This window comes from Prorops nasuta, unplaced genomic scaffold (genome assembly GCF_024137725.1).
Source record: "Prorops nasuta isolate Cenicafe-Biocafe unplaced genomic scaffold, Cenicafe_Pnas_1.2 PNAS00011, whole genome shotgun sequence".
Lineage (NCBI taxonomy): Eukaryota > Metazoa > Arthropoda > Insecta > Hymenoptera > Bethylidae > Prorops > Prorops nasuta.
Genome location: NW_027116808.1, coordinates 2,096,215 through 2,124,207, shown reverse-complemented (window position 1 = coordinate 2,124,207; position 27,993 = coordinate 2,096,215). Strand labels below are relative to the sequence as shown.

The following is a 27,993-nucleotide window of genomic DNA, read 5'->3' as shown; positions in this document are numbered from 1 at the left end:
TGACTTAATCTCTTCAACCTCCATTAACAATGAATTCAACAGAGATGATTCCAAAAAATCTTGTTAGAAGAATGATTTTACAAAATGAAGGTTCTTTAACAGCCTTACGGGAATATTATGTGTCCAAGCAAGAGGCAAAGAAAATCAAGTAAAACTGATTAGGCAACAATAAGATTTCTATTTTTAAACCTATTATTGATATTTATTATTCGTTTTAAGGAAATATCCACAATGGGATGAGCTGAACAAAGACCCAGGATTTTTGCTGATAAAGGCTCAGCAGGAGTTGGAGAAAACTACGCGGGAGCTAAATGAAAGAAGGGACCAGGAGAAGATCAGACGACGAGAGATGGATGAAAGATGGGATGAAATTAGAAAAAATCAATTATTGCTTAGAGAATCCTTTATAAAATTTAATAAATTTGTTAAAAGTAACGTCGATAAGCGAAAACGAGCTGAGTTTAAAATTCGAGAAGAGCGAAAGAGTCAAAAGGAGCTAAAAAAGGAGGTAAAGGATAAAAACTGATAAAATAACATTAAAGCATATTTAATGATTTTAACAAAACAATCTTTTTGCCCAGATTGAAAATTTACACAACAAATTGGATCGAACGAGAGAAGTCTTAAAAAAAATGAAAATTTCTGTAGGAGATTATAAAAAGTATCAGGATTATATGGAAAAGGTGGCGAACGAGACGGAAAATTTCCAATCAATAAATGATATTTTTAATCGTTACGAGACGCTTATAGACGCCAGGAAGGTCCTAGCAGATCGACAGAATCAGCTTCTCCGTACGTTAGAAGAAACCGGTACGGAAATGGTACGTATTTAAACATATAAAATATATTAAATTATTTAATAAAATACACTAATTAATCGACAATTGCTATCGAATCGCAGCATCTTATGGGAGAGATGAAATCACAAATGCTGATGGGATTGAACAACAAATTGGCGGAGCTTCAAGGTCGTCACGATGCAGCAAAGGAGGATGCTTTGAAGTGGGAAGGGATCGTTGCAAGGAGCAAATCACTCGTATCGGAAAAAAATTTGGAATTGATCAGAGTGAGAATGTGCTGCTGGAATATTTATCAACAAATGTGCAGAAGAAAAGGAATAGCAATGAAAATCAACCGAGACGACATAGAGCAGCAATTGCTTTTCATTAAACTGACGATTCGTGATTTGGTAAAAATCACCAAATTTGTGGATGAGCGAATCGAACAGAACGACGAGAATTATTATTTTCAAGAAAAGTCAATTTGTATTTAATACTATTCCACGATGAGAATAAATCAGAAAAATAAACATTTGGACACTTCAGTACTTTTATTGATAGCGTTTTTGAATGATTCTTCTGGCAGCTGGAAGCTGACATTTTGATACGTTGTGCAAAATTTCTGCATAATCCACTTCGAATCTCTCGTCCAATTTTCCAGCAGCGTCGACTTTGCTTAATGGAACTTCTAGACCATCCGTTACTATTAACATCTCTTCTTTTTCCACGCAACTGTGAATTTAATAGGATTAAAAATTGAAAAGAGGAATAAAAAGGAGTAAATGGAAATTAACAAATCTTACAGAGAGCAAGGCTGAGTAGGGACGACACGAGTAATGGAAGGAACTGTCAATTCGGGCCTGTTTTCCTCGTCCAACCTGAGATGCTTAGATTTACTGGCCTTGTCAGCCCAGTAAACTTTGTTGAACATATCTACAATTTGTTTTTCAATTATTCCAAGGTATTGCATTACGTTCTCCGCCGTCACATTCGGCTCGTCGCCAAGATTTTCCGGTATTTGAGTTGTGTCACATTTCAAAGTTCTGAAAAGGGCCTCGATCCCCTTCAGCAATCTCTCAATGTAGTCATTTTTCTGAAAGGTTACAAAAAGTTAAGGTATAAAGAAAAAACAAGGAAGAGAATTGCAGATTGTCACTGTATTATCAACGATTGACAATGGTCTTAATTGGAAGATAAATACCAAAATTACACATATATCAATAGAACCTGAAATCTAGATTTTCAGAAACAATGTTATTTGAAAATTTCGTTCCTTTATTTGAAAGATACTTCTCTGATGATTCAAAGTCCATTATTGAAATTGAAATCGGTTTTCAAATAATATTGTTTTGTCGATCATAGTCCATGCTGTCCATGTAGAATCTAGCTACTGTAGATTATAAACAATAACAGAATTACCTCGCTGAGATCCAGCTCAGCTTCGTCAGCTAGTCTCGTTTGTTCATCTAGTTGTTGCTCCAATTTTTCCAAGCTTTCGGTCTGCTCTTTCTGGCGACTTGCATTTGCCACTCGAGCTTCGTCGATGGCAGCTCTAAGTTCGTTAACTTTCGACTGCAAGCTTTCCAATTCTTCATTCAGATCATTGACATAATTGAACAGTGCGAAATTTTCTTCTTCTTGCTTGATAAAATGCATGGTCAGCTTGTCTATATCCTTTTCGCCTGTAAATCGTCGTCTTTAGTCAAACATTCCACACGATCAATTTAAAACTTTAAAAAATTCATCAGTCGAATAAATGATTTCCCTAAAAACCAGGTGAAACTTTTTACCAGCAAATTCTTTTATCTGCTTCAAAATATGAGTGTAGGTTGCTATTTTATTTTTCTTCTCCTCGATCGTAGCTCGTCTATCGGCTTCTTTCTTTGCGTTCAAGTCTGACATCTCCCTGTACTGACCCTTGACACCAAGAAATTCTTGCAGCTTCATCTCATTATTCAATGTTCGCTGTAGTTCGCGCATTTCCAAAGTGTGACTCTTCAAGTCTCTTCGACCTCTGAAAATGAAAAATGAACAATGTTAAATTCAAGAACGAAAACTCTTAATTAATTCCATCATGCGAGTACGCTCGTTTGTAAATTGTAAACATATATAAGAGCAGACTTATAGAGACATTCGACTCTCCATCGAATTTAATCGGATTCGATGGATTTGCTCTGTGTAGGGATTCATCAGCATTGATCCCCACAAATTCCAGCCCAGCTATGAAGCAATTATTAAGCATCTCGTAGACAATAATAAAATTCAAAACAGAAACAGGAAAAGTACTCCAGTGCAATCGATGATAAATTAGAAAGTAGAATTATCAGATATTGATTGCCTCATTAATTCCCAATCGTTGAATTGTCGAGTTTCGACTCTGAAAAGCTCCAACAGGACTAAAATCCACAATTAGAAACTGTCTCGAGTCGTTAATAGAACAAACACCTCATTCCATTTTTCTATGAGAAATAAAAAAAAAAAATACTTTGTATCATATAAAAGATAATATTGTTTCAAGTGATAATATTTTTACTAAATAGAGTCAGTTACCTTTCCTTCAAGCTATAAATTTTACTAATTTCCTCGTCCCTCTGATTGAAAGCTACTGTGGCTTGTTCGATGAGATCATTGATAATTTGTTTTCCGGCGTTTAATTGAGTGGACAATTTGCTCCAAATGGAATTAAACTGAGCTCTCTCCTTCAGTAAAGCGTCTATTTCATCTCTGTAATTGGCATTAGTGGCCACGACTTCGTGGAAGCGTTTCGTGATGGCCTCTAGTCTTGTCTCCAAAATATTCACAGATTTTTGTTGCTTCAATGCTGCCTCCGTCGCTCGCGCATCATCTTGAACTTTCATCCTCAGCTTCGCCACCTCTTTGAAAGTCTGAAAGAATATTACTAATCATTATCTCGATGACTTTACAAACGTCATTCCTTCATTCGATTTTGCAAAACGGTGAAAGCAGTCAGCGAAAGGAAACTGAATCATTGGAAAAGTTTCAATAAACGACTGAAAATCTCTCCTTCGAGCAGTGATTTAATTGCACGGACAGTAAGCAAAATAATGATAATAATAACGAGTAGACAAGAAGAGCGTAAGAATAAGAATCCATGAAAATCTAAGCGATCCTCGAACCTTTTTAATTTGTTCATCCAATTCCGCCACCTGCTTCTTTTCTTCGTTTAGTATCTCTATAAATTTTTTTCTTTCCGCGAGTCGACATCGCAGCTTCTCTTCCATATCCGCGTCTTTCGTCGCATTCAGTGGTGATTTCGCCGATTTAATAGCCAACAGAAGCTCGGCTTTTTCAAATTCTAACCTTTTAATCATCTTTTGCTGATTCAATAGCTTCAATCTTGGCTCATTGGCGGGGGCTACTTTATCGTTCTGCATTATTCTATTTTATGATAGAAAATATATTCAAATGAACGAAATTTAATTCCCCAGAAGTTTAATAAAATTAACTTTGTTCATTTAATGGAAATTCTCACATGACATAAAAATTTATTTATTTTAAAATGAAAGTTATTGATTTATATAAAGACAGTATTGTGGATTATCGAAGTCCCATCGATAATCTTCATTATTTACTATATGAAGACATACACTGAGGCGCTACGTGTAGTGATGGTAGTGAGTGATAAATATCTATACTATAATATCAGCGTTAACTATCCGAAATTCTGTCATTTTTACTAGACTTTTTTTGTTTATTTATACAGTTACACATTCTCACTTATTTGTGTCACTGTATAAGTTTCCACAATCCTAATATACAACTACCTAATTTTTAAGAAATGTGAAGTTAACATTTTAGATGTAAATTAGAATGGATATTAAAAAAAAGAAATTGATTTAGATTTTATACGTTTAATGAAAGATTAAAGTTAGTTTAAATGAATAAAAAAGAAATCTGCTACGATTTCCATGAATTATTTTGTATTCTTTCTAATACAAAATGTAAGGCTTATAAATTAATATAATACGCGATTTTCCATGTGCAGTGGCGTTCATAGTGCTAAACAGCATGCTTCCGGAATGCGCGGATTTTAGATTAAACTCTAGAACTATTGTGGATACAAACAGAACTGTTTTAAGTTTCATTAGTTAAGTTGTTAGCTTCCAATACGCGAATGATTGATTCTTCCAGCAGTTGGCGGTTGACACTTGGATATATTGCATAAAATTTTGGCATAGCCACATAACATCTCTAAGTCAAGTTTCCAGCAACTGTCTTTGCTCAGTGAACTTCTAGTTCATCCGCTACAATTATCATCTCTTCTTCTGTCAGTCAACTAGGAATTTAATAGAGTTAAATAAAGAAAAAGGAGTGAATGAAAATAGTAAGGAATCTCAGAGAGGAAAAGGCTAAGAAGGGACGACACGAGTAACAAAAGGGACTTTCAATTCAGTCCTATTATCCACGTCCAATCTGAGTTGCTTCGATTTGCTAGCTTTATCCACCCAGAAAGTTTTTCCAAACGTATCGACAATTTGCTTTTCGATTACTCCAAGGTACAACATTACGTTACTCGTCGTCACGCTGATCTCGTCACCCAGAAGATCCAATATCGGAGTGCTGTCACATCTCAACGTCCTGAAGAGCGTCTCTATCCTTTTCAATAATCTGTCCATGTAGTCATTTTTCTAAAAGGTTACAAAAAGTTAACGCGTTTGAAAGAAACAAGGAAGAGAATTAAATGGTCAGTGTAGCGTTTATATTCTTGCCCAATCAACTATGTGGGATTTTGCTGATGTTGATTAAATAACGTCGGAACTACCTTGCTGAGATCGAGCTCGGCCTCGTCAGCTAGTCTCGTCTGTTCCTGGAGTTGCTGCTCCAGTTTTTCCAAGGTTTCGGTCTTCTCCTTGCTGCGGTTAGCATTTGCGGCTCGAGCCTCGTCAATGGACGCTCTGAGTTCGCTAACTTTCGACTGCAGGCTTTCCAGCTCGTCATTAAGCTCATTGACGTAATTGAATAGTGCAAAATTCTCTTCCTCTTGCTTTGTGAAGTGCACGGTCAGTTTGTCGATATCCTTTTCGCCTAAAAACCATCAATCTCTTAGTCAAAAATCTCATAGGATCAATTGAAAATTCTGTACAGTAAATTGATACAGCTATATTTTGTCCTCTATATATACAAACAACAAGACAGCTTTTACCAGAGAATTCTTTTATCTGCTTTAAGATTTTGATGTATGTGGCTATTTGATTTTGCTTCTCTTCGTATTTGGCCCGTCTCTCAGCTTCCTTCTTAGCGTTCAAGTCTCCCATTTCTCTGTACTGACCCTTGACACCAAGAAATTCTTGCAGCTTCATCTCGTTATTCAAGGTTCGTTGTAGCTCGCACATTTCCAAAGCGTGTCCTTTCAAGTCCCTTAGTCCTCTGGAAAAATGGATTTAAAAATTGATGAGTTACAAAAGTGATTAGAGGATCTTAATTAATCTTGTTATACAGTTACACTAATATGTAATTGGTACTATTCGTTAGTGGAATTTGTTAAGCATATGAGTAACTTATGGAAATATTCGATTTTTAGCCTGACTCGATGGATTTACTTTGTGTATGGATTCCTCAGCATTGGTGCAAAAACAAAAGCGATGGAGGAACGATAAAAGTATAGAGCGATTGATGACGCAACGAAAAGTATATAATTGCCGGATACCCTTCGCTTCATTAACTTCTGATCACTGAACTACCGAGTTTCTAATCTGTAAAACTCGAATAGAATGAATATGCACAATTGGAAAAAGTCTTCATTGTAAATAAAACCATTGCTACTTCAATTTTTCATATTCAGAAATAAAAGTGCAGACAAAAATGCTTGTGCGAGAAAACAATCTGAAACGATACAATTTACATTTTAAATGATGAATTTGTTTTTTAAATATTACATTACCTCTCTTTCAATGTGTAAATTTTACTAAGCTCTTCGTCTCTCTGATTAAAAGCTGCAGTAGCCTGTTCTATGAGATCACTGATGATTTGTTTGCCGATGTTTAATTGAATGGACAATTTGTTCCAAAGGCAATTGAACTGGGTTCTCTCCTTCAGCAAAGCGTCGATTTCGTTTCTGAGTTTAGCATTATTGGCCACGACTTCGTTGAAGCGTTTCGTGATGACTTCCAATCGGTTCTCCAAAATGCTGACCAATCTTTGTTGTTTTAACGCTGCCTCCTTCGCTTGTGCATCCGTTTGGACTTTCATCCTCAGTTTTGCCACCTCTTTGAAAGTCTGAAAAAATATTCGTCATTATTTCATTGATTTTACAGACGTCATTTTTTTTGCCCAATTTTGCAAAAGGGTGAAAGCAGTCAGCGAAAGGAAACTGAATGATTGGAAAAGTGAAAAGTTGTAATAAATAACTGAAAATCTCTCGTTCGAGCGGTGATTTAATTGCACGGGTAGTAAGCAAAATAATAATAACAGCAACGAGCAGGAAAGAAGAGTTTAAGAATCCGCGAGAATCTTAGGAATACTGAGACCTTTTTAATTTGGTCGTTTATATCAGCTATCTCCTTGTTTTCGTCCTTTATAATCTCTATATATTTTTTTCTTTTATCAAGTAGACATCGCAGCTTCTCTTCCATTTCTGCATCTTTCATTGCGTTTAGTGGTGATTTCGCTGATTTAATAGCTAACAGGAGCTCGGCTTTTTCGAATTCCAGACGTTTTATCATATTCTGCTGGTTCCTCTGTTGCAACCTCGCGTCCTCAGCATAAGCTGCTCTATCATTTTCCATTATCCTATATAGTAATGTGCATTAAAATAAAAGAAAATTATTATGACAGAAAGTAATTTTTTTTTAATTTAGAATATGTAAAAATTATATTAAGAGGTTTCAGTGATTGATAGCTTGCTAGCTAGCATTCAGCTCCAAAAGATGTCACTTGAAGTCTTGTTACTAACTTCTGACCATTTTGATATATTTCTTAATAACAACGTTTTGCTACAGACATTTGGAGAGATTTTGTAATTTATTTTAATAAATTTTGGAGACTTATTTAAAGCTACTTTCTTTCCTAAACATTGAAATTACGCGTGATTTAAAATTTCGTTAAATATTGTGGAAATCATGAAGCCAATACAAAATTTAGATGACTCAAAGGAAGAAAAGAGTTCTGATCTTTCTTTTTATGTAAGTATAATTTGCAATTGAAAATAATATATACTTTAGCATCAAGTTTAATAATATGGATTAAAGAAACTAGCCACCGTTCGTTAATAATGTTACAGCCTTGAGTTTCCTTTTACTATAATATTTGCGCAATCTTTCTCTAATCATGACATCTGATATAATTACCAGCGTTTACACAATGACTATTATATATTATAAAAACGCTATTCAAATTGAATTTCGTAAATTATAATTTTATTTAACAATATTTGAAGACAGTAATGCACGATGGTTTTTAATTAATTCCGTATTAAATTGCTAGTACGACTGTGTAATTACAAGGATAAACAGCAGTGTCCCACCATTATTGGTCCAGGTAAATTCTGCAACTGATTCTGATACAAAAAACATCGAGTACCATTCACTTAATCCTACTTACGGCGTATTCTATACCTATATCTATATACATATATTTCCAATGCCCTAGTTGTATAATATTTATCACACAATTTACATATTTATAGCGTTGGAAACATCAAATGGAATACTCTCTTAATATCATTTAGAGTAAAACATCTGATGGATATCTTTAAGACGTCTTAATACTTTGTGGTTGACGATAAATAGTCGATTATTATCTGTTTCGGTCATATTCCCTTTCCGTTAATATCCACTTCCGTCATAATCGCCCCTCCCTCTCTCTTCTTTTAAAAGTGTTAAAACTACTGTTCCATTCAAGCAAATTTAATCTCAGCTGCAAGTTACCAACATTACCGACATCTTATAATTCTACCCACCTATATTGTCTTTTAAGTCTCGACAATTCAGCCTCTGCAATTGTCTCCATCTCTACTTCGTCTTGCATAGACTGACTTTTATATGCCATATTAATTTCCAATTTTTACAATTCAGCTTCAATTCTTCAGCATTCAACACCCCTCTCCACACCTTTAAAAAAAGCCTCAACTGTTTCGAACACTTTTCACTAGAATCCTCCACTTCCGGTTCGATGACGACTCACCAGAAGTTTATTGGTTAGGTAAGTAAAAAAACTGCATGTGGTTTATCGACTGAAAAGTGAAATAACGTGTTGATTCGAAAGGTTAGACAGTGTTAATGACTATTTATAAAAAAGAAACGAGCGGAAACGTCATCGGACGAGTATTTTCCGTTCATGAACATAATACTCGTTCTTAAAGTTACAAAAGATCTGTCCTGTATCCCCAAAAAGCACGTGAAAACATTTACTCCCAACGGTCGACAGCTGTACGAGTCCCTGTTCCTGCTTGATACTTCCGGTTGCCAGGCATCGTTGCAGGGCCGTAACTAAAACACAAACAGTCGTTTCTTGCATCAGTTTTCATTCGTTAATTGCATTGAAGAAGTAGGTAAACATCTCATTCTTTTCAAACGAATCCCATTATTACAATGTCCAATCCGTTTCAATACAAACGATTAATAATAGCCACAGCTAATACTTTTCTGCTTCAGCAAGCGGAAATCCATAGCAGAAATGACAAAAAATGTATTATTACAAAGAATAGTAGAATAATTTATATATACATATATACTAAGCAGAGAGTGAACCTAACCTGTCTGATCTTACGACTTACGTCAAAGATACACAATAAATGATGTCATTCGTCTGGGGCTACTTTTCAAATCGTGAAATATAATAAATTATGCTTTCTAGATCAATCGAAATATTAAGGTAAACAAAGCAGAAATTCCTGATGGAATATTGGAGTATCTGGGTAATCGATCGAATGGAATATGTTTTGCGGAGAGATAAGTAGTGGGCGATATGCGGGTTTCGTAGATTCGGAAAGATCGAGTCAGGTGGCGGTTTTCGACCGGGTTAGCCAGGTGGAGGGGGAATGAGTGTGGAGGTGGAAGACGCGCCAAGCGAAACAGAGGTTAGTACAGGTTAGCGTGGGTTAGTGCTAGTTGCTTTGCGGAGGGGAAGGAAGGTCGCCAGGTCGATTTCTGCTGGCTCGTCGTGCCACTCGTTCCTTGCAGGAATGAATGCCTTCCATGATTCCCATTTGCTAGTCCAACGCCAGCTGGCTAAAACAGGCCTAAAATTCTCGCACACTCCCCCCACTCCTTCCTCTATAGAATCTAAAAATTCTCCAAAGTCTACATTAACTCGTCGAACATTTTCAAGCCACGACTTAGGCACTTAAAAATCAGTCGATAACCGATATTTTTGCCAAGTTCCAATTGATTGGATTCAATATTTACCTTGGTTACATACCTTCGATTACATTTTAACGCCAATGACCCGTTCTTGAGTGGTTGAAACTGTGGATATAAGAAAGTGGGGTTATGGGATATGTGGTAGGATCGAAAGATCGATAGATCGTTGATGAAAAAGGTGCTGGGGAGTTTTTAAAGGGGACTGGAGGGCTGTCGAGTGGAGTCGAGGTGGAGGTTTATTGGTGTGCAAAGTGGACAGTTACTGCGGAATTACTTTCAGTGGGAAAGAGAGAGGGGCGCAGCGATCGTTAGAGGAGCGAGCGCAGCAGTATTCCGTAATATTTATTTTCCACTGTGTAGCGGCTGACGTGAGTCACACTACCAGACGGCAGACACTCCAGTCACTACCTGGCCGAGCGGCAACCAGGTCGGTTCTACACCAGTTCCACGCTGTCATTTCCTTAGCATTTCACGTTATTTCTCTCTTTTCTTCGTCCACCTTGCAATGTTCGTAAAAACAAAAACCCGCCAAATCACAAAACACGCACGACTCACTTTCGACAAAGTTATAAACAAAAGAAAATTGCGATATATCTGAGACTGGGGTAGAAATTGGATCTAAAGTGTGCTAGAAATTGTGTTAGTGTTTCAATAGTGGTTAGAAAAGTAGTGTACAGAGGAATTTAAAAGAAAAAGGAAAAGGTTCGAACCGGAACTTGGGATTGGAACCGAGGTAAACTGGTTTTTCTTTTATTATGGAAGATTTTTGCGCAATTCCAGATACGTGATATTGGGAGTGAATTGAAAAATATCGTGTAATGTTACAAAGCAAAGATCCTTGAGACACGGGAAGAGCTGGCAAATTGTCACGTTTCGTACGAAGCTACATTTGACAATGGACGCCATACAACTTCAAATCGTGCCTAGTTATACGCTGTATACTCTGTGTGTACTGGAATTCGCTTTTAATACCAGTTGACTTTCTACTCAAAGAACCAGATAGTCGACCGCGTGCTGTAATAAGAAAATACAATCCACGGACAATGGATCCCTGTCACTTACATCAGTTTTGCCCAGTTTTAAAGTTACTAGAGTGAAATAAAAAGTACAAAAATGACATTAATGAAAAAAAAACAGAAATCGCTCATCTGTGTTTGGAAAATGTGCAGTGTCTAAAGTATTTCGACGTTAAGACTTCTTTCCATTCTTTATTCTTAAACGAAGTGGATTTTTGGATGAAGTAATAGGAAAAGGACTGAGCTAAGATAGGATATGGTATAAAGCAATAGTCACCGTGCTTGAGAGTGTTGGTAAACTTGTTCATTGAATGTCATTCATGGAAGAGAGGAAGTTAATAGCCTCTTAATTGGACTCCTGCGTTTCTTTGGATACCAAAACGTATTGCAAATCTCGGTTCAAGGCCTGCTCAGCCTCGTTTTGATTACAGCTTGCCATTGTTGGCTAGAAAAATGAGTTGATGAAATACCGCTGAGCCAAATGCATGCATCTAAAGGATATCGAAGCCGAAAAGCGGAGGCGTTCGAGTTTATTGAGCGAGGATGAACTTGCTCGACTTCGACGTTATGACGAGTCCAGGTCGACGCAAGCCTCGATAAGATCTCACGCCCACGTGTAATCATTGTTTCGCGGATTTGCGGGGGCATTTGTGCATAGGAGCGAAATGCTACCGAAAAAGGATGGGCCGTTGGAGCCCTACGCTCTGGAGGATATGATAACGGACCTCCAGGCGAGGAGGAACTCGTTCGATAACGACGATACTCCTCAGGATCCCCACGAGCAGCTCAAGCAGCGCGAGCGTGATCTAGTGCTCGCAGCTGAATTAGGAAAGGCTCTCCTAGAGAGAAACCAGGATCTCACCAGGCAGAGCGACGTCCTCCGCGAGGAATACGCCGCTAAGCTCGAGGTGAGAAAACCAACCAGCCAGTACTCTTGCATCTTAAGGCCAATTTCAAGCTGGATTTATACTATACGGCACCGGACCAGAACGGCACGACACATTGGTTGAAGGGATACAGAAGATACTTTTCATTACGTTTACGCGCTCCTTCAACCAGTGTGTCGTGCCGTGCCGTGCTGATCCGGTGCCGTATAGTATAAATCCAGCTTTATTCCATTGGATACCCCATCTCCTATCCTGCACCGATTCCGCCAACCCATTTTCGAAAATAAAACTTTTGGTTTCGACACGGCCAGTCGGTAGCACTCGCCATAACGGCTAGAGTTACGCTCATCCGTCTCGGATACCTGAACATTTATTACTGTCAAGCACGAATCACCGTATTAGAGTGTGCAATTGCTTTTCTCGGCGATTTTCGAGAGCTAAAAAAACGAAAGTTGATAAGTCCGCGTAAACATGATATATCGGCGTTTCACCGATTTCGCCAAATCGGACAGTTGTATCTGAGTCTGCATGACTTTTTCGCGGAATGTAAAAAAGATTAAAATTGCGCGGGTTTCTTATGCTCGGTCATAATTACTTTCTGCAGACTTTTCGTATACGTACACAATTACACATTTTACTTGATTATGCTTGTGTTAGTATGCTCGACGAGAATAGAGCAAATTTGCACGCTCTAACCTCAAAACTATCTTTCGGTTCATCAATAAGTTATAATTAAATTGTTTACTTCAAAACTTTGATTACATAGTTCTATTTACATAACTTTTTTCAATTTAGCTTAAAAAGGTCTGTTCGTTCGTAACCAAAGAAATTTAGCGTCTTCTATTTTGCAGCGAGTTTTACAACGAACGAATCGTGATTGACGCTATCTCGCCATTTTGAATGATGGGCGAATGGGGAGAACCTCGATTTTAAATTAATTCCCTAGATTGACGTAATTCAAAGTCACATACAAATATGTTATATTAGCGATGACGTAATTCTATATTATGCGAGATCCTTTTTTGTCAAGTGTGTCGAAATTCATGCTGGATCGAATGAAGATGAAAAAGAGCGAAAAGAATTAGCGGATTGCAAATGAAGAGAGGATTTTTAACGATTTGCTATGGAAGCTTGGAAGAATCGGATATGGTGGATGTGGGCAAGTCGGTAAGCCACGAAAGCGTGGAAATAAGTCACTTAGGCAACCTAACCTCTAAGACAATGCCCGGCATCACGGTCTATGCTTGCTCACGTGCGATTTTGCGTGTATCTTTCCGCGTTTTGTCAGTCACCTCATTTTTGACCTACGGAGTGTCTGTCACCGTACGAGGAGTCTCTTTGTTCCGAATCACAATGCCTCGTGAATTTCAGGCGGCGCCATGTTTATGTAAACGATGAACATTCTGTCAGCCGTGCGATCAGGGTCGTGTCTATTCGCGTTTCACCCCGGGGTTTAACGGTTATTCTGCACGATTCGTTTTACGTAAACCCTCGCGATTGTACGAATTCGATGATATCTGCGATTTCGCACGGACCTACTCCTTGATTGGAGATTAGGTTAGGCTAGGCTAAGAGGGCCCACGGTTACCGCACCGCTCCACCAATTACGTCGCGAGTTGCTTTATCTTTCGGATCCCGGACAATTATATCTCCATTCAGCAATCGAAAGTTCCACTCCCTTCTCAAATACGACACATGGAACAATGCACTACGAGAAAATAGCTGGATGCCAAATGTTTCGCAAAAATTGTTTCCTTTTTAAGAAAGATTGGAAAACTTTTTCCACTTATTTCTACCTTCGTCTCTTTACGTGTAGGAAGACTTTCTTCTAAATGCATCTGCGTGCCTTCCGCTGCGCTTCCGGAAATGGTTATTTTTTGCGAAAGCCATATTTACGTAACTTTAGGGAAAGCCATATATAAATATCTTTGTAGTTCCAAAACAAACATTTATCTCTATTATAATGGCGCGTGCAGCGATTCTCGACTCGGACTAAAATGTGGATCAATGCAATGGCATTAATTATAAAACTCCAGGCGAAAGTGGCTTCGTTCGATTAATTAGCCTTCATAAATGCATTAAATTGTTCCAAATTTAAAATGCAACTACAAAAGATAAACGTTCGAATGAGAGTACTTTCCCAGCCAGTCTGATTGCGTAAAGATGGCAGATTCGTTAGGGTTAGGTTAGGTTTTCATCGTCATTAAGATGGCTGAGTGCGTTTCGGTCACAGCTCTGCGTTGATCTTTTCACATTCGTGAATGTTATGGTGGATGATTCGCATTGTGAACGTATTTACGGCTGTAAACACATAACCGTTTAAGGATTAGCGCGCGAGAAATACACTACTCGGTAAGAAAGCAATATAAGGCGTACCGTGCAAGTTGCATGCACGATTGTTCTCGAAATGGCATATATATATATATATATATATAAACACTAGAAAATTAACCGCTCTCCGGATGTTTAATTAGTGCCAGTGATTCACGTGCGATCAAACGCTTTATTGTGGGACAATGACTGGGATTTTCCAGACAAATCCAAGAACAGCGAATAGACTGAAAATCTAACCTATAAATCACCACTGTTATCAAGAGTCTTTGAATCGCCAGGACTCGCCAGTCGAGAATGCTAATTAACCAGGAAGAGACAGTTGTTCTCTGTTTCTTACTACCTTTCTCACATCTTGCTTCTATACTAATTAAACAAAACTATACAACAATAATTTTTATACAGAAAATACTGCGAATAGTACTATACACTGTTGTTTGGAAATTTTCATCCAACGCTGTACTGAAAACTAAGATTGATGCAATTGCCATTAGTAAGATAAGGTATTTCATTAACTACAACATATATTCATTTAAATTTCTCTTTGATTTATATTAATCTTTTTTAGGTGGCTCATACTATTTTTAACTGCAAAAGATAAATCCCAGCAAGAATTTATATATATGATATAATTGGTGCACGAGTAATAACAGGGATTGCGTATAATTAAGGTGTTAATGGGCTTTCTTAATCATCGCTAATGTACTGTAATAGCCACGTGTAAGGTGTTCTCGAGCTTCCCCAAGGTTTTTGCCGGCAGTTTTCACATGGTGGCTCGTTAGGCTGGCAGTTTTTGTCTTTAGGCATGCAGAGTTGGCAGCTGCCTTCTCAAGACGCCCCCGCCGATTATTATTCAACAAGAGCCTAACGGCTTCTCCGTTGCGTATTGCCCCGATTTCAAGAGGAATTTTCCTTTCTCGCCAACACTAGCAAGGCTGCGATCTGAATTCGTTGTTCCGTGACTGCCAAGACCCGAATTCGCAGACGCCTTCTTGTACCTGCGTTCATTTTTCAATGCTCTTGCAACATTTTTATCCTTCTGTCAAAATTGTAACGAGTTTTGGAATTTCATTGGATATAATCGAGAGGAGGAAGTGTACGCTAGGGAAATTAAATCCTTTGCCATTTGGCTAACTTCGCTCTGTACTTTAACATAAAAATTGATATACTACACTATAGTTAAACCACACACCAAACAATTTTCTACTTTGTACATATCGTGTGTTTTTGGCGGGAAAATAAACGGCTGACTCGTCAATTAGGTTGGGAATAGCGCGAAGCGAGATTCTTCAATTTTTCATGGGCTATGGTCGAGCTTTACGAGAGAGAATGGAACAAAGTTAGTCCTTGTAGAAAATGGGCTCTCATTAATAAGAACCGTCGGAGCGTGGAAGCCTAAAAATTGCGTCCAAAGGTGAAATGGGTTCGAGTCATGCATTTTTGAGAGTAAAACGGTATAAAAGAGAAAGAGGGGAGAGGGGGGGGGGGCAAAGAAGATATCGCGTTACCGTTGATCTCTACTGCCCTGTCTTCGACAAGGGTCAAGGGGAGATGAAGTTCACTCACGCAAGAACTTTGATGTCTTCGATTCACGAAGATGCGTGCAAAAAGATTTCCCGTTAAAACGGAAATCTATATCTATATTTCATCGTCACGCTTATTATTCCATCGATTACAGTGTCTCTCGTGAAAAACGAGTTTTTCACGGTCTCCGATTGTATCATTGCACAATAATTTTTTTACTAATTGTTTCTTATCGAACTGCGATTCCTGAGGTAGCTGTGATTGATCCGGTGTTTGAGAAAATGCTGGAGAAAAAATTGGATTAAATTAATTTAAAGTTTCTTGGTCGTAAGAGTTATCTAGCGGTACTTGATGAGTTAATTACACAGTGTTGACGAGAATGGGATATAAGTTTGTCTTTAAGAGGTGGAAGCAGTGGTCTCGTAACTGAATCAAGCTGTTTTAAGAGTCTCCCTGGACAGGAACGCTCTTCCAACGTTAAACAGACCGGAAGTTCTCAAAAAAACAAGACCCGTTAGGGACCTTGAAGCTCTCGTTCTACCCTCTTTACTCCTGGCCACCCATGGCAAACGCAACTGCGTAATTATCCGGTGAATTCACCTGCAATGCCTGTACACCTCCATCTCACACGCCAGGTTCTTTCCTCCTAATTTTCATTTATAGTCTGTCTTTGGCTAATTTATTATTTTCGTACCCTAATTTCGTATATGTTCTCTAAAGTTCTCCGCATTCTTAATTACGAATAAAATTATAATCTGTCAGACCATTAATCGTTTCTGCAAATCACAAATACAAAGTTAAAAATCGTCTGTCTCAGGAGGTGTAATTTCCAGGCGAGCCTATCAATTAGATCTTGCTGTGCCTCTAAATTAATTAGTCCTACACGATTACTCTCAACTCAATTATGACTTTCGTGCGATGTAACACTTGCATATTTGACTCGCCTGTATTGTGAGCTAAAATTAAGGTCAAGAAATTAGCTCGCTGGGATACACATGAATAATTAAACTGTATAATTTCCGAAAATAAAGAACTTTAAGAACTTGCTTATAAGCATTTATTATTGTCCTATCTCCGTTTCATCAATATTTTGAGAGTCGAAAGTGATGAAAATTGGTGAAGTGGTTGGTTGAAAGTGCTTCGTGGAATCCCTATCAATCGAGATTGCGAGTGGCATAAGGGTTTCCATGGCAGCGAATATTTATCGCGCAGTTGCTTTGTGCAACGAAACAGCGTGGAAGCCCGTGGAAAATCGCAGAGTTTCACAATCGCCAGTTCTCAGGGGTAAAGAATCGCCCGGAGCCGTTGGGACGAAGAGGATTGGCTTAGCTTGCACCGGGTCGAGGCGACTTTCTTCATGAGGTTGACCGCCGAAACGAGCTAATTTCTCACAATTTATTCCACGGCATGGTCGATTTTTTTCCTACGAGAGAAACTTCCTCTCCTAGCATCACCGAACTCTTGCGAAAAGGTCGCTCGTACACAGCTTCATCCTCCGTTATACAGGAAGCGTTCCACTATTTTTTTTTTTCAACTTTCTACGACAAAACAAATAGATCACTCAATGTCTAGTCTTTTATTCCCTACAATTTTCAGGGATATGAGAATACTTGTGGAGCAAGAAAAGAAGGTTTGCCCACAATTAGCCAATTCATTGAGTGTAATTTCAGTGATTAGACGTGAAATTAAATGCTCGCGCATTAAGGAAGGCCTGATTATTCGTGGAGTGTATTATTAAGTGGTGTTTGTAGCTGGTGCAGAAGGAGGTTTGCGGAATGGCTATTATCCTGAGAACGGAAGGATTAATGGCGATGCAGGACGGTGACTCGAGGAAAAAAGGATAAAAAGGAAATAACGTAGTGAAAGAATGGAGTGAGAGTGAAAAGAAACCGGTTTAAGAAAATGATAGAGTTAACGCGGTAAGCCACGACTCGCTCGATTCTTATTACAAATCGTAATCCGATTTCCACTTGCGGCTTGTGCTCGTCCAGCACGTGTATTACATATCATTCCGACGCGTGAGAGAATTACGGCTCTCGCGGTCACAAGTCCAGGCTCATCCTTTACGTGCTCGAAATTGCTCCAAAAGCAATTTTCAATGAAAGATAATCACGCAAGAATAAATCTGAACAATAACATACATATTTGTTATAATATTTTAATGAAAATAATTGATAGCGAGTATGTAAATCACTTTTCTGAGATATTTGCTTCTGGAATTCGATCCGTGGAATAGGATTTTGATTTAAAGGGAAATAAGAGACTATGGAAGTTTTATCGGGAAGTCAGGCCTAAACTCTAAGCTGGTTAATTTTCCAAGCTCACCGAGACCGAAACGTGCACTTGTGCGCGAATTGGTAGGCTTCGAGCTTTAATCTCGTTAATAAAATAGGTTCGCTTTCAGGAAAGCAGGCTCAAGATAACTCTACAAAATAACCTTCTTTAAAATGACGCTAAACGACTGATGAAACTTTGTCGAATATTTCTTAACGTTTCTCGTTTTTATCCTCAATTTTCAAACGAGTTCTTTCGATAAATTTGCATTCTGCAATCACGCCTCGGTTTAGACTTTTTTCATTTGTTTTTAAATCGCAGTTTTGGCATATTATAACATGTGCGAGATTAGCCTTATCTCTTTCGCCTTAATGTTCATTCGCCTGATATTCTACGTAAGCGTAAAGCGATTTGTGGGATTGGTTGTCCTTGATCGAGTAAGGAAAGTGTAAGAGCTACGATGCTTATTGCACAATTCGCCATTTTAACAGCAGAGCGATCTCATGATAGCAAACAAAGATGTGTTTCCATATGAAAACACTGTCTCTTGTCATTAAAAGCATTTAATTCCATTGTACAAGCCCTTCCTTGCAAAATTACCTTAGCTAATCACTATTTTTATAGAATATTCGTCCAAACACTCAAAATTTTGAGGTTATGTCTGTTCATCGTAGCGTCATTTTGTTTCTCTCTTATTGCAACAATCATTTCCTCTAATACATTCAGAATAAGAGCAGTTCCCTTGTTTTATCGCGATAATTAGCCGAAGAATTTTTATCAAATTTATGAGGTTATTGTACTCTGTTGGAAGGATGCAATTTCTGGTGCATTTTTGCATATTTCGCTCGTTACCTCTTAATGATTAGTAGAAATTATTGCAGACCTGAACTTTTCCCTTGTAAAGACAAATAATTAACTTTGCCAGCTGCGAACGAAAAACTCGAGGGATTTGTCTGGTCAACTTAACCTCGAACTAACCTCAAAAATGCCTGTTAACGACCGGTGAATTTTCACGTGAAATCGAGAGTTTTGTGACACGAAATGAGGTCTGTCGGTTATTCTTTTAACACTTAGGCTAGAAAATAGTTGTGCAACGTCTTGCCAGCTTGTTTTCTGCTCTGGACGCGTCACGGGCCATTGCGTTCCAATTACTGTCAGCCATTGCGATTTCCCGACTGGCGAAAGTGACGGAGCGAGCGGAAGACGGGGCAACCCTGCGATTAATCCAAGATCGTTGGGAAAAATAACGTTCTCTCTGCCTTCGATAACCAACACAACTTCCCTGGGTACCAGCGTGAACTTGACTTTGATCTTGATCGACTTCCTATTCCGGTCGCCATTGTTGTACACGGTACTACGTTAATGAAACCGGAAGTTCCCGTGAAAACCAAGTCAGTTTCGCAATTTCTGAATAAAATCCACTCTTAAAACCAAGATTTTTCCAGTCTTGGCACAATATTGGAGTACAGAAAAAAAAACTAATGAATATATAAGAAACAGTGGGTATTATGTTCGATAGTTATTTATATATTTCGTAACAGAGTATACGATAAGAATACACGTTTTTAATGAAACGCTATTGCACTCGTATGAGGATACGCGAATCGTTTAAAGGAATTACCGTAATAAAGGCCGAAGACAGCGAAGATTCGTGAGTCACGATCGCGTCTAATTTCCAATTCCCGGCTGGTTAGCTGTCGGTTCTTTTGCAATGCAAACACGACGTCTTCGAAATAACTACGATGGCCTGACTCACCCATCGATCCAAGCCAGTTAATAACCGATACTTAAAATCCAGGCTCGTTGCGAAAATCAACCACGTTATAATTATTATCGCCTATTTTACCCAAAACAGCTCGATAAATACCTCGCTTTTTTTACTCCTCGCAATAACCAACAAGTATTAAAAAAAGACCCTCGAATATGTCAACACTGGGAAAATTCCGGTTAACGGTGGCCATTCCGCAAACTGCTGTATATATACACTATTTGTGGCAGACACAACGAAAAAAAGTTATCCATTTGTCAAGAGCAGTGAGGAAAAACTTGCGAAACGCTTTTAGAGACCTATTCCGTTGGGAAAGATGCCTTTTTACATGTTAATCATAATCATAGTAATGGCAAAAAACAAAGATAATGATGATAACTCGCGTAGACTCGTTGAACAATTTTTTCCACCATCGTTAAAAGTCTTCGACACTTTTTTGCCATTTGCCACTCTCCGGCGATTCGTTAAAAGTCGAGAATCTCAGGTTTATAATTGATTGTTACTGGTGGCTCGCGAGAAATTAGCGAGGATTCAGCCGATTGTAAAGGCAGAATTCCCAAGTCAGCGATGCATGGTGGGAATCGCCAGGTTTCTTGGTTTCCTCGATGCTTTCTGCTATTTTTCTTTATTATTATTAAATGCGTGCTGTCACGGTTCTCTTTCAATGTTTTTGTTTTTCTTTATCCAACGTCATACGATACGTGGAAAATATTCGGAGAATTCGAAGCACGAGAAATTCTTAATCACAAAAACGATTTTTTTCGTGATTATCGATGTAGTTACAAGTTCTTTATTTTTTTTATTTTCATTAACTCGAGTGTTCTGTCAAACTTATTTCCAGTGATTAGTCAGCAATTCCATTATACGTAGGAAGACATTAAATATTAATTCAAGAGGCAATTTAACGTAATAAAATTTACTTTCTGCCATTTTCTCATTACCTAACGTAATGCGACACGTGGATAACATTCGGAGAACCCAAAACACGAAAAATTCTAAATAACAAACCACAATTTTTTTTATGATCCATTATTGACGTAACTTCAAGCTCTTTATTGTTTTTTCTTTTTTATTTTCATTAACGCAAACATCCTGTCAAATTAATTCCAAGTGATTAGTCATCAACAATCCCATGCATCATCATCGATAGAAAAACATTATATTAAAAATGAATCAAAGAGAGGATTTAAAGTGAGTCACAAAGCAGTCCTGCTGAAATCACTGATCTTTTTAACCATCGATGAGCAATCCACAGTCACAACACCACTCATTATACTTTTCTTCTGCCACCTACTCATTAGCAAAGCATAAAAAATACCAGCAATACTACCACACGGTCTACCTCGTATCAACTCCACGACCTCACCTGTAAACCAATACAAACTCATCGTCAGCAACGATTCCACTAATAAATAATTCATCCACGATCGATGTTACGAGTGAAAGCCTTCGAGAAAGAACCAACGCACAAATATCAATCATTTTCCATTGGAATGAACGATAAAATTGCCAACATTTGCCTCGACCACGATTCACTCCACTTTGCAAAATTAAAAAACCAACTATTCTTGAAAACACAGTAATCATCCAATAGAAAACTATTTTAAAATAAATTTAATTATACGAAACACTAATTAATTAATTTCAATTAAAATATCAATTGCTGCAAAGTGCATCATAAGGAAAATTAAAGAAAATTTTCTTCGCACGTGTAGTGGAGGTTTCCAGCGTTCCGTCGTGGAGTTTATCGAGCCAGAAGGTGTACGGATGGCCTTGGTCTCCAATGGTTACATATCGACCGGTAGGAAACAACCAGCAGCGTGTTGTTTTTTTATAAAGCGTTCACCGATTCTCTCAAAGTCACACACCACAGACGTATCAAACGAATCAGCCTTTCGTCGACTATCGCTCGTGTTTCCGGAAATTCAAGAAAAATTAATAACTTTCCTATACACGATAATATAACACACGTCCGACGTTATCTCGATCCAACAACCTTATCTCGCTCTTGTCTCGAATTTTCGTACTTTCAATTCCGTATATAATTACCGAATCAGCTATAGACACTAGTAAATCGAAAAAAATAATTATCACAGAGATAAAAAATTGCGTATGCGCGTGGAAAATCGCACGTGGAGAACGTTTTGATAAATGGAATACTCGTAGTTTTGCAAAAAGTGCAATACTCTCATTATTTAATAAAATTGGTGGGTAATATACACTATATTTTCAAGTAATTTAATATACGTTTAGGAATTAAAATGCACGTATGTGTGCGTGACTAAAAAAGGTTTAAATTATAGAAATTTCAGAAAAGGGTCAAATGCAGCGTCTGAACATTTCACGATTATGATAAAAATGGAGATTTAGCATGCCAAACACTTAAAATGTAAGAGAATGCAGATAGGGCTTTTATTCTTAACACAATAATATATTGTATATATATATAAAACGTAATTTTTCGTATCTGTAGTTCAGAGTATTGTTTAAAAAACATGCTGCTGCTCGATCGCACGATGAATCATCCCACAGGTGCTCCAATGGGACGATCAACGTTGAGAAATGGAGGAGAAACAAATATAATAATGATAAAAAAAGTGTTATCACTCGATGTGGTCGTTGATAAAAAATGTAAGAGGCGAGTGGGAACGTAAATAAAAATTTGCATCGTTATTCGAGCAAGTTTCGAGGTAACCACTTTTTTTTTAGAACGATGTAATATTAATGCGAGTCCTGAAATAGTTTCATGAGCTTCCATTGAAAAATGGAAAGAGGGGGGAGGGGGGGGGGGGAGTGATCGATACTCCACTGCGAAACGTGCACGATCGAGCGAGTGCAGCGAAATGACGTGGAATCTCGCGCGGTTTAATTGTGCGTTTGTGTACCAATGACGTCATCATTTGCAGAAAAAAACCCACTCAGCTGGTATCGAGATAAATCGGAGAACGGTTTTCGCATCGTGACTCACGCCGATCGGGCGCTCCCTCGTGAAATGAAAATCGTTTACACTTTATTCCCAATCGCGTGGGAGTCCAGCGAGATTCTTATGGGAGAATTCGGTGTTTCGCGTTCCGGAAAATCGACTCGAATTCCGACTCCGCTCCATTATTCCTCTTCGACTGTAAAACGAACGGGAAAACGATCGAGCAATCGTACCTCTTTCGCACTGTAAACACCAGATAAATAATAGTGCAATTTTAATATAAATATTTGAGGCGAGCCTATCTTGGTTTTGTTTGGACGGGATAAGATAAGGAACCACGCTGATAAGAATCAGGAGAGAATTTGAAACGAGACTGTCTGGTTTTTTTATCTCGAGAGATTATTGTTGATAGCCATCTAGATTTTACGATATAAATTTGTGGTCAGTTACTGGTCGATGGGGGACCAATAACGGGGCGAGTCTGGTTTTGGCGGGAAATTCAAAAATTGCATTCGTAGTTTTCAGCAACGATCTCCGTTATCTTGTCGAGGTATATAGTCCCGCTCTAATTTTGTTATATAAATGCATCCGTGTATAAGTATGTTTATAATACATATATATATATATACGATTACACACTCTAGCTCCTTTATTAGATCGAGAGATTGCCATTCTTCCATTCCCGACGCGAAAAGTAGAAAGTGGAAATTGCACTGGAAACGCGAATTTCCCTTTTTATCCGGGTTTCTGCAAGAAATGTAATTCTAATCGTGATAACAATCAGATTTATTAATTCTCATTGGCAATTATAATCGACGGGTTGACCTACTTGGTTTGGATAGGTTTCTTAATTAAGACTATAAAATAATCGTGTTGCGCGTGCGAAGATGGACCGTTTGATGCGTTCCAAGTTGAATTATAAAAATAAAAATATGAAAATTAAAAATGTTGGCTAATTAACTTTTTATAAAATTATTAATAAAAAATATTATAGAGTAATCGTGCTTCGTGTAGGAAGAGGGGCCTTTTTGATATTCAAAGTTGAATTATTAAAATAAAAATATGAAAATTGAAGAGTAATTTTGACTCAAAAATAATAATATTGGTATTTTCAGAGTTTGGAGCAAGAGAGGCATCTTTTGAGGCGTCGATTGGAGGATGCGAAAGGGGAGAACGAGGCGAGATGTTTGGAGCTTCAACACGACGTGGAGAATCTGCGCAGCCAATTGGAGGAGCAGAACGAAAGGTCGAGAAGGGCCGAGAGGGACCAGGCTCTTCTGGTCACGGAGCTCACGGCGCAAAATTCCAGGCTGACCGAACAAATGCGCGAGGCCGCCAAGCAGGAAGAGCAGCTGCTGCTGGAGATTAAAGTCCTGAGGGAAAAATGTGCCCACAGGAACCACACTCTTCAGGATCATGTCAGCAGTCTTGAAGTCCTCAGGGACGAGGTATTATTTTATTTTTCATAGATTTATATCGAACCTCCATTTTCTCTAATTATAGAACCCCCCCCCCCCCTCTTCACTTAGGAGTGGATTAGTCGGAAAAATTCAAGGGAGAAAAAGCTGTTCGGTATCCTGACAGATCAATTGCTGGAATTGAGTTTCCGAGCTTAATACCGAAGAGGGCAACTGCTATTCTCGTGTTTCAGGAAGCTCGAAGCCCTTCGAAACACGATAAATCTATAAAGATAGACTCGTGACGAAAGTTCTTGTTCTTGAGGGATGAAATGTGGATTACAGCTTCGTTTCTCTTTAGGTGTTGATCGTTAATTTTAAAAATGTTTTGTGATTTAAATTGGTTTTAAAGAAAGCATATTACAGAATTTTAAACAGTTTCGTTATTTTATTGCTCGAAAGTTAACGAAGGAATAATGTTGTATTTTAAAAAAGCTTCGGTTCGTTCTAGCAAAATATACGGAATATAAAAATTGAGGTTTTAATTTTATAAGTTTTCTGTAACTTATCAAATCCTTAAATCAATCATAACTCTAAACATTTCTGTCCTTTCAATCTTTGTAGAAATTAAAAAAAATTACTTTTCTTTTCAAAGGTTCAATTGGTTTCGGCAAAACGTACAGAATTGGAAAGGCGGTCACTGGAGCTTCGCGAGGAGAGGGCGAGGGCAGTGGCGGCCCTCGAGGAAGCCGAAGAGAGAGCAGCGTCCTTGGAGAGGCTCAGCCACGAAGCGGAACGACGTGCGATGATAGCCGAACAGGAGAGGTCAGCTTGCAACACAACTGCTAATTCCTTCGCAATCAATCTTTTTTTTTATTATTACTCAATTCCTACCCCACGATTTCCACGCGTAACATCTAATTATTCCTAAATATTATCTCACGAGTCCAACTCTTACATAATCCCACAACGTTCCTGATTCCTCGCTCTATTATTCCCAACTTTTTCATCCTTTGAGCAACGAACAGACAATAAAAACCTTCGAATCGACGCCACTCTCGTTAATTTTCCACACCGTTGTACAAAAATCATTGTATTGTTTAAACAATGCTCGTAAATGTTATAACAATCATTCTCATCAAGGTGTTATTTCAGGGACGAATTGGCTGCAGCATTGGCTCGTATCGAAGCTGAAAGACGCGAGAGGTCGGGTAACATGACGAGGTCACCAAAATCGCTGCAAGCGGAAATGGAATTCGAGGAGAGCGGAAGTTCTCTGGAGGAGGACTCCAGAACGGAAGTGTCGAGGGCGGTGAAGAGGCTGAAAGAGCTCTGCGCGCAGCTGCGACGTGGCGAGGACGATTCTGGTCTGCAGAGCGATTGCGACGAGTCGATGTTGGTTATCGTTAACAATGGCGGCGAACCGGAGGTCAATAGCGGACCCCCTGATACTCACTTATCGGTAAGGGCCTTCGTGTCGTTGCCCTCTTAGTCATTGTCATGCGGGTCAACGCTGTAAATTCTTTTGAGATCGATACAACACTCTGGTGGCTGTAGCAATATTTCATAGTCTTTGTTTATATTTAAAACAATGTCTAAAATAGTAAACAAAACTCGACGAAGATTGTAATATTTTACTTTCAATATTGAAATTACGCGTAATTAGATTAATTACTAATTTTATTAATTTTCTGCAGAGAAACGATTCGAGCGTTCTGTTGGAATTGGTGGAGGAAGTGTACACCCTGGCACTGTCAGGCAGAGGGGCTCCGAGTGAATTGGGCCTTGCAGTGGAGTTGCATAGGGTTCGAGAGGAATTGGACCACACGAAGGAGCAGCTGAAGCAGTCGCAGGAGGAACTAAAGAGGAGGGGGGAGACCCTCCTGGATACGACGAGTAAATTGAGCGTCTGCGAGGCAGAGCTGCGTGGTGTCAGGGAGGAGAGGGACAGGGCGAGGGGAGACATCGAGAGCTCGGAGCTGACGAAGGATGAAATTCTGTCGAAAGCCTATCAGGTCAGGGACCAGGCGGTGGCGAGGAAAAACAGGGCAGAGGTGGAGCTAGCCAGGACCAGGATAGACGTGCTTCAGGCCAATAGTCAACTGATGGAGGCCATTCAGCAGAAAATTGAACTGAGTCAGCAGCTGGAACAGTGGCAGATGGACATGCAAGCGTTGCTCGATGAACATCTCAGAAGCAAATTGACACCAGCCAATGCTCTGGTCACCCTGAACGGTGATAGTCCCGAAATGGTCGCCCCTGCCAGGAAAAAGAGGAGCACCAGCTCGTCCAAGAAAATGTTTGGACTTTTCTGATGGGCGCTGTTTTATCTCCTTTCCATGCTCCTCCTTATCTGAGTGTGTACAAACAGGCTGAACTCTCTTATCGGTTTCAAGAACGCAGCACAATTCACCATCCTTGCGTTTATCATGCTTCGACCAGTGAACTAGACACTGCCGAGATTACTCGTAATGTGCGTTATCGAAGATTTCCAATCATTTGTGAAACTCAGATTTTATGGATAAGCTGTGTAACAGCGCGGCTTATTCTAGTCTGTGTAACGAGCGGCCTTTTCTACGAGACTGAATTTTTGTAATTCGTTGCTCTTGGACCCTTTTTAGTGCAATTGTTTAGCCTTGAGTATTCGTAGATTGTCAACTATGATTTAATTTAGGTTTTGTAAATATGTATTTCAACTCAGTGATTTTTGTATTATGCGCAGATTTTGTCGGAAGACGATACCTCGTTAATCGTGTAGCAGGATTTACGTCTTACTTTGATCGTTATCTCCTTGTTTTTGCGCTTCAAATGGACGAAAACGATGTGTACTTATTTTAAAATTAAGTTGTTAGACAACACTGCGAAATCAAAGATTTCTGTCTTATTCTTATGTAGCATTTGTGATTCGCTTTTATTTATTATTTATTCGAATGTAATTATTAGCTTCCGTTGTTTCCCGGAAGTAAAACTGATCGCGTGTGCTTATCGGGACTCCCCCTGGCCGATCGAGCTTACTCGAGTCCAGTATTTATCGATACGGTAGGGATTCCGAATATTTCGGTACGCTTGGATTCTCCTTCAAGTCACGAGTCGTTTATTTTAAAACGGTTCGACATCCGTCCGTCAGTCCAAATGTACCGGAAGCTTGGCGTTTTGTTAGAAGACACAAACGAGAAGCGAATCCATTGGAGGTGAAAGTCAATTGATGCAGACATGGCCTCCTAACCTCTTACGCAACGTATTTAAATCGCAGGAGGCTCGTTCGAAATGCCAACTTAATAATCGTCTTTTAAAAATTATACCGTTAAATAATAAACGAATGTCTGCATTCGTAAAAGAATTTAATAAACTAACCATAATTCATACGTTAAAAAGATTGAATTTCTCCAACGTTCGAATTTCAAATTTATCAACGATCGAATCTCTAGCGCCACCTGCAACCGAATTCACGCGATGAGGAATAAGGTGAAAACAGAATGACAGAAATTGGATATAACTTTTGTAACGCAATTTTCCTGCGGCCAGACAACGAAACGCGAGGTGAGTAGGCGCAAGACTCGATGCACGTGTGACTTTTCCATGTGCATCGGCGCGTGCAGCTCACGCTCCAAGAAACTTCTGTAAACGAACTGCGTTGAGTAAATATACGTTCGGAAGTGAGATTGTACGATATTTTATGTCCCCGAGCAAAAGTGGCAAGATATTTATTTAATAAAACGTCTGTTCTACCAATTCTACAAAAATCCTGGCAATTAATAACCTAAAAAATCGCTC

The 27,993-nt window shown here is 38.7% G+C and overlaps 3 protein-coding genes and 1 long non-coding RNA gene across 4 annotated transcripts; 3 read left to right on the top strand and 1 right to left on the bottom strand.

The window, feature by feature from the left end:
* The first annotated feature begins 29 nt into the window (after positions 1–29).
* Positions 30–1,273, top strand: LOC136777269 (coiled-coil domain-containing protein 42 homolog). The gene is made up of 4 exons (XM_066733437.1): positions 30–148; positions 220–508; positions 582–821; positions 902–1,273. Exons 1-4 carry the CDS (start codon positions 30–32, stop codon positions 1,271–1,273), a joined length of 1,020 nt encoding a protein of 339 aa, XP_066589534.1.
* Positions 1,232–10,320, bottom strand: LOC136777268 (putative leucine-rich repeat-containing protein DDB_G0290503). The gene is made up of 17 exons (XM_066733436.1): positions 10,158–10,320; positions 8,698–9,226; positions 7,268–7,529; positions 6,682–7,016; positions 5,944–6,167; positions 5,563–5,825; positions 5,151–5,428; positions 4,911–5,029; positions 4,737–4,869; positions 3,917–4,178; positions 3,330–3,664; positions 3,118–3,175; positions 2,911–2,999; positions 2,570–2,793; positions 2,199–2,461; positions 1,583–1,872; positions 1,232–1,511 (listed from the first exon to the last, which is right to left on the bottom strand). The coding sequence occupies exons 2-17, from the start codon at positions 8,784–8,786 to the stop codon at positions 1,331–1,333; spliced, it is 3,405 nt and encodes a 1,134-aa protein (XP_066589533.1). The 5' UTR covers positions 8,787–9,226; positions 10,158–10,320; the 3' UTR covers positions 1,232–1,330.
* Positions 10,321–10,495: 175 nt separating this feature from the next.
* Positions 10,496–27,951, top strand: LOC136777535 (bicaudal D-related protein homolog). The gene is made up of 5 exons (XM_066733895.1): positions 10,496–12,023; positions 23,938–24,270; positions 24,875–25,044; positions 25,375–25,681; positions 25,917–27,951. The coding sequence occupies exons 1-5, from the start codon at positions 11,781–11,783 to the stop codon at positions 26,532–26,534; spliced, it is 1,671 nt and encodes a 556-aa protein (XP_066589992.1). The 5' UTR covers positions 10,496–11,780; the 3' UTR covers positions 26,535–27,951.
* LOC136777536 (uncharacterized) lies at positions 14,223–15,797 on the top strand. The gene is made up of 3 exons (XR_010823263.1): positions 14,223–14,354; positions 14,477–14,836; positions 14,902–15,797. It is a non-coding gene; the product is annotated as an uncharacterized lncRNA (long non-coding RNA).
* Positions 27,952–27,993: the final 42 nt, after the last annotated feature.

Bases quoted from the DNA above. Each gene is read 5' to 3' on its own strand.
- LOC136777269 (XM_066733437.1), top strand. From the start codon at position 30: ATGAATTCAACAGAGATGATTCCAAAAAATCTTGTTAGAAGAATGATT. The intron at 509-581 runs GTAAAGGATAAA...CTTTTTGCCCAG, and splicing joins AAAAGGAGCTAAAAAAGGAG to ATTGAAAATTTACACAACAA. The intron at 822-901 runs GTACGTATTTAA...ATCGAATCGCAG, and splicing joins AAGAAACCGGTACGGAAATG to CATCTTATGGGAGAGATGAA.
- LOC136777268 (XM_066733436.1), bottom strand. From the start codon at position 8,786: ATGGCATATAAAAGTCAGTCTATGCAAGACGAAGTAGAGATGGAGACA. The intron at 6,168-6,681 runs GTAATGTAATAT...CCATTTTTCCAG, and splicing joins ATTTACACATTGAAAGAGAG to AGGACTAAGGGACTTGAAAG. The intron at 4,179-4,736 runs GTATTAGAAAGA...ATCATAAAATAG, and splicing joins ATTTATAAGCCTTACATTTT to AATAATGCAGAACGATAAAG.
- LOC136777535 (XM_066733895.1), top strand. From the start codon at position 11,781: ATGCTACCGAAAAAGGATGGGCCGTTGGAGCCCTACGCTCTGGAGGAT. The intron at 12,024-23,937 runs GTGAGAAAACCA...TGGTATTTTCAG, and splicing joins AATACGCCGCTAAGCTCGAG to AGTTTGGAGCAAGAGAGGCA. The intron at 25,045-25,374 runs GTCAGCTTGCAA...GTGTTATTTCAG, and splicing joins ATGATAGCCGAACAGGAGAG to GGACGAATTGGCTGCAGCAT.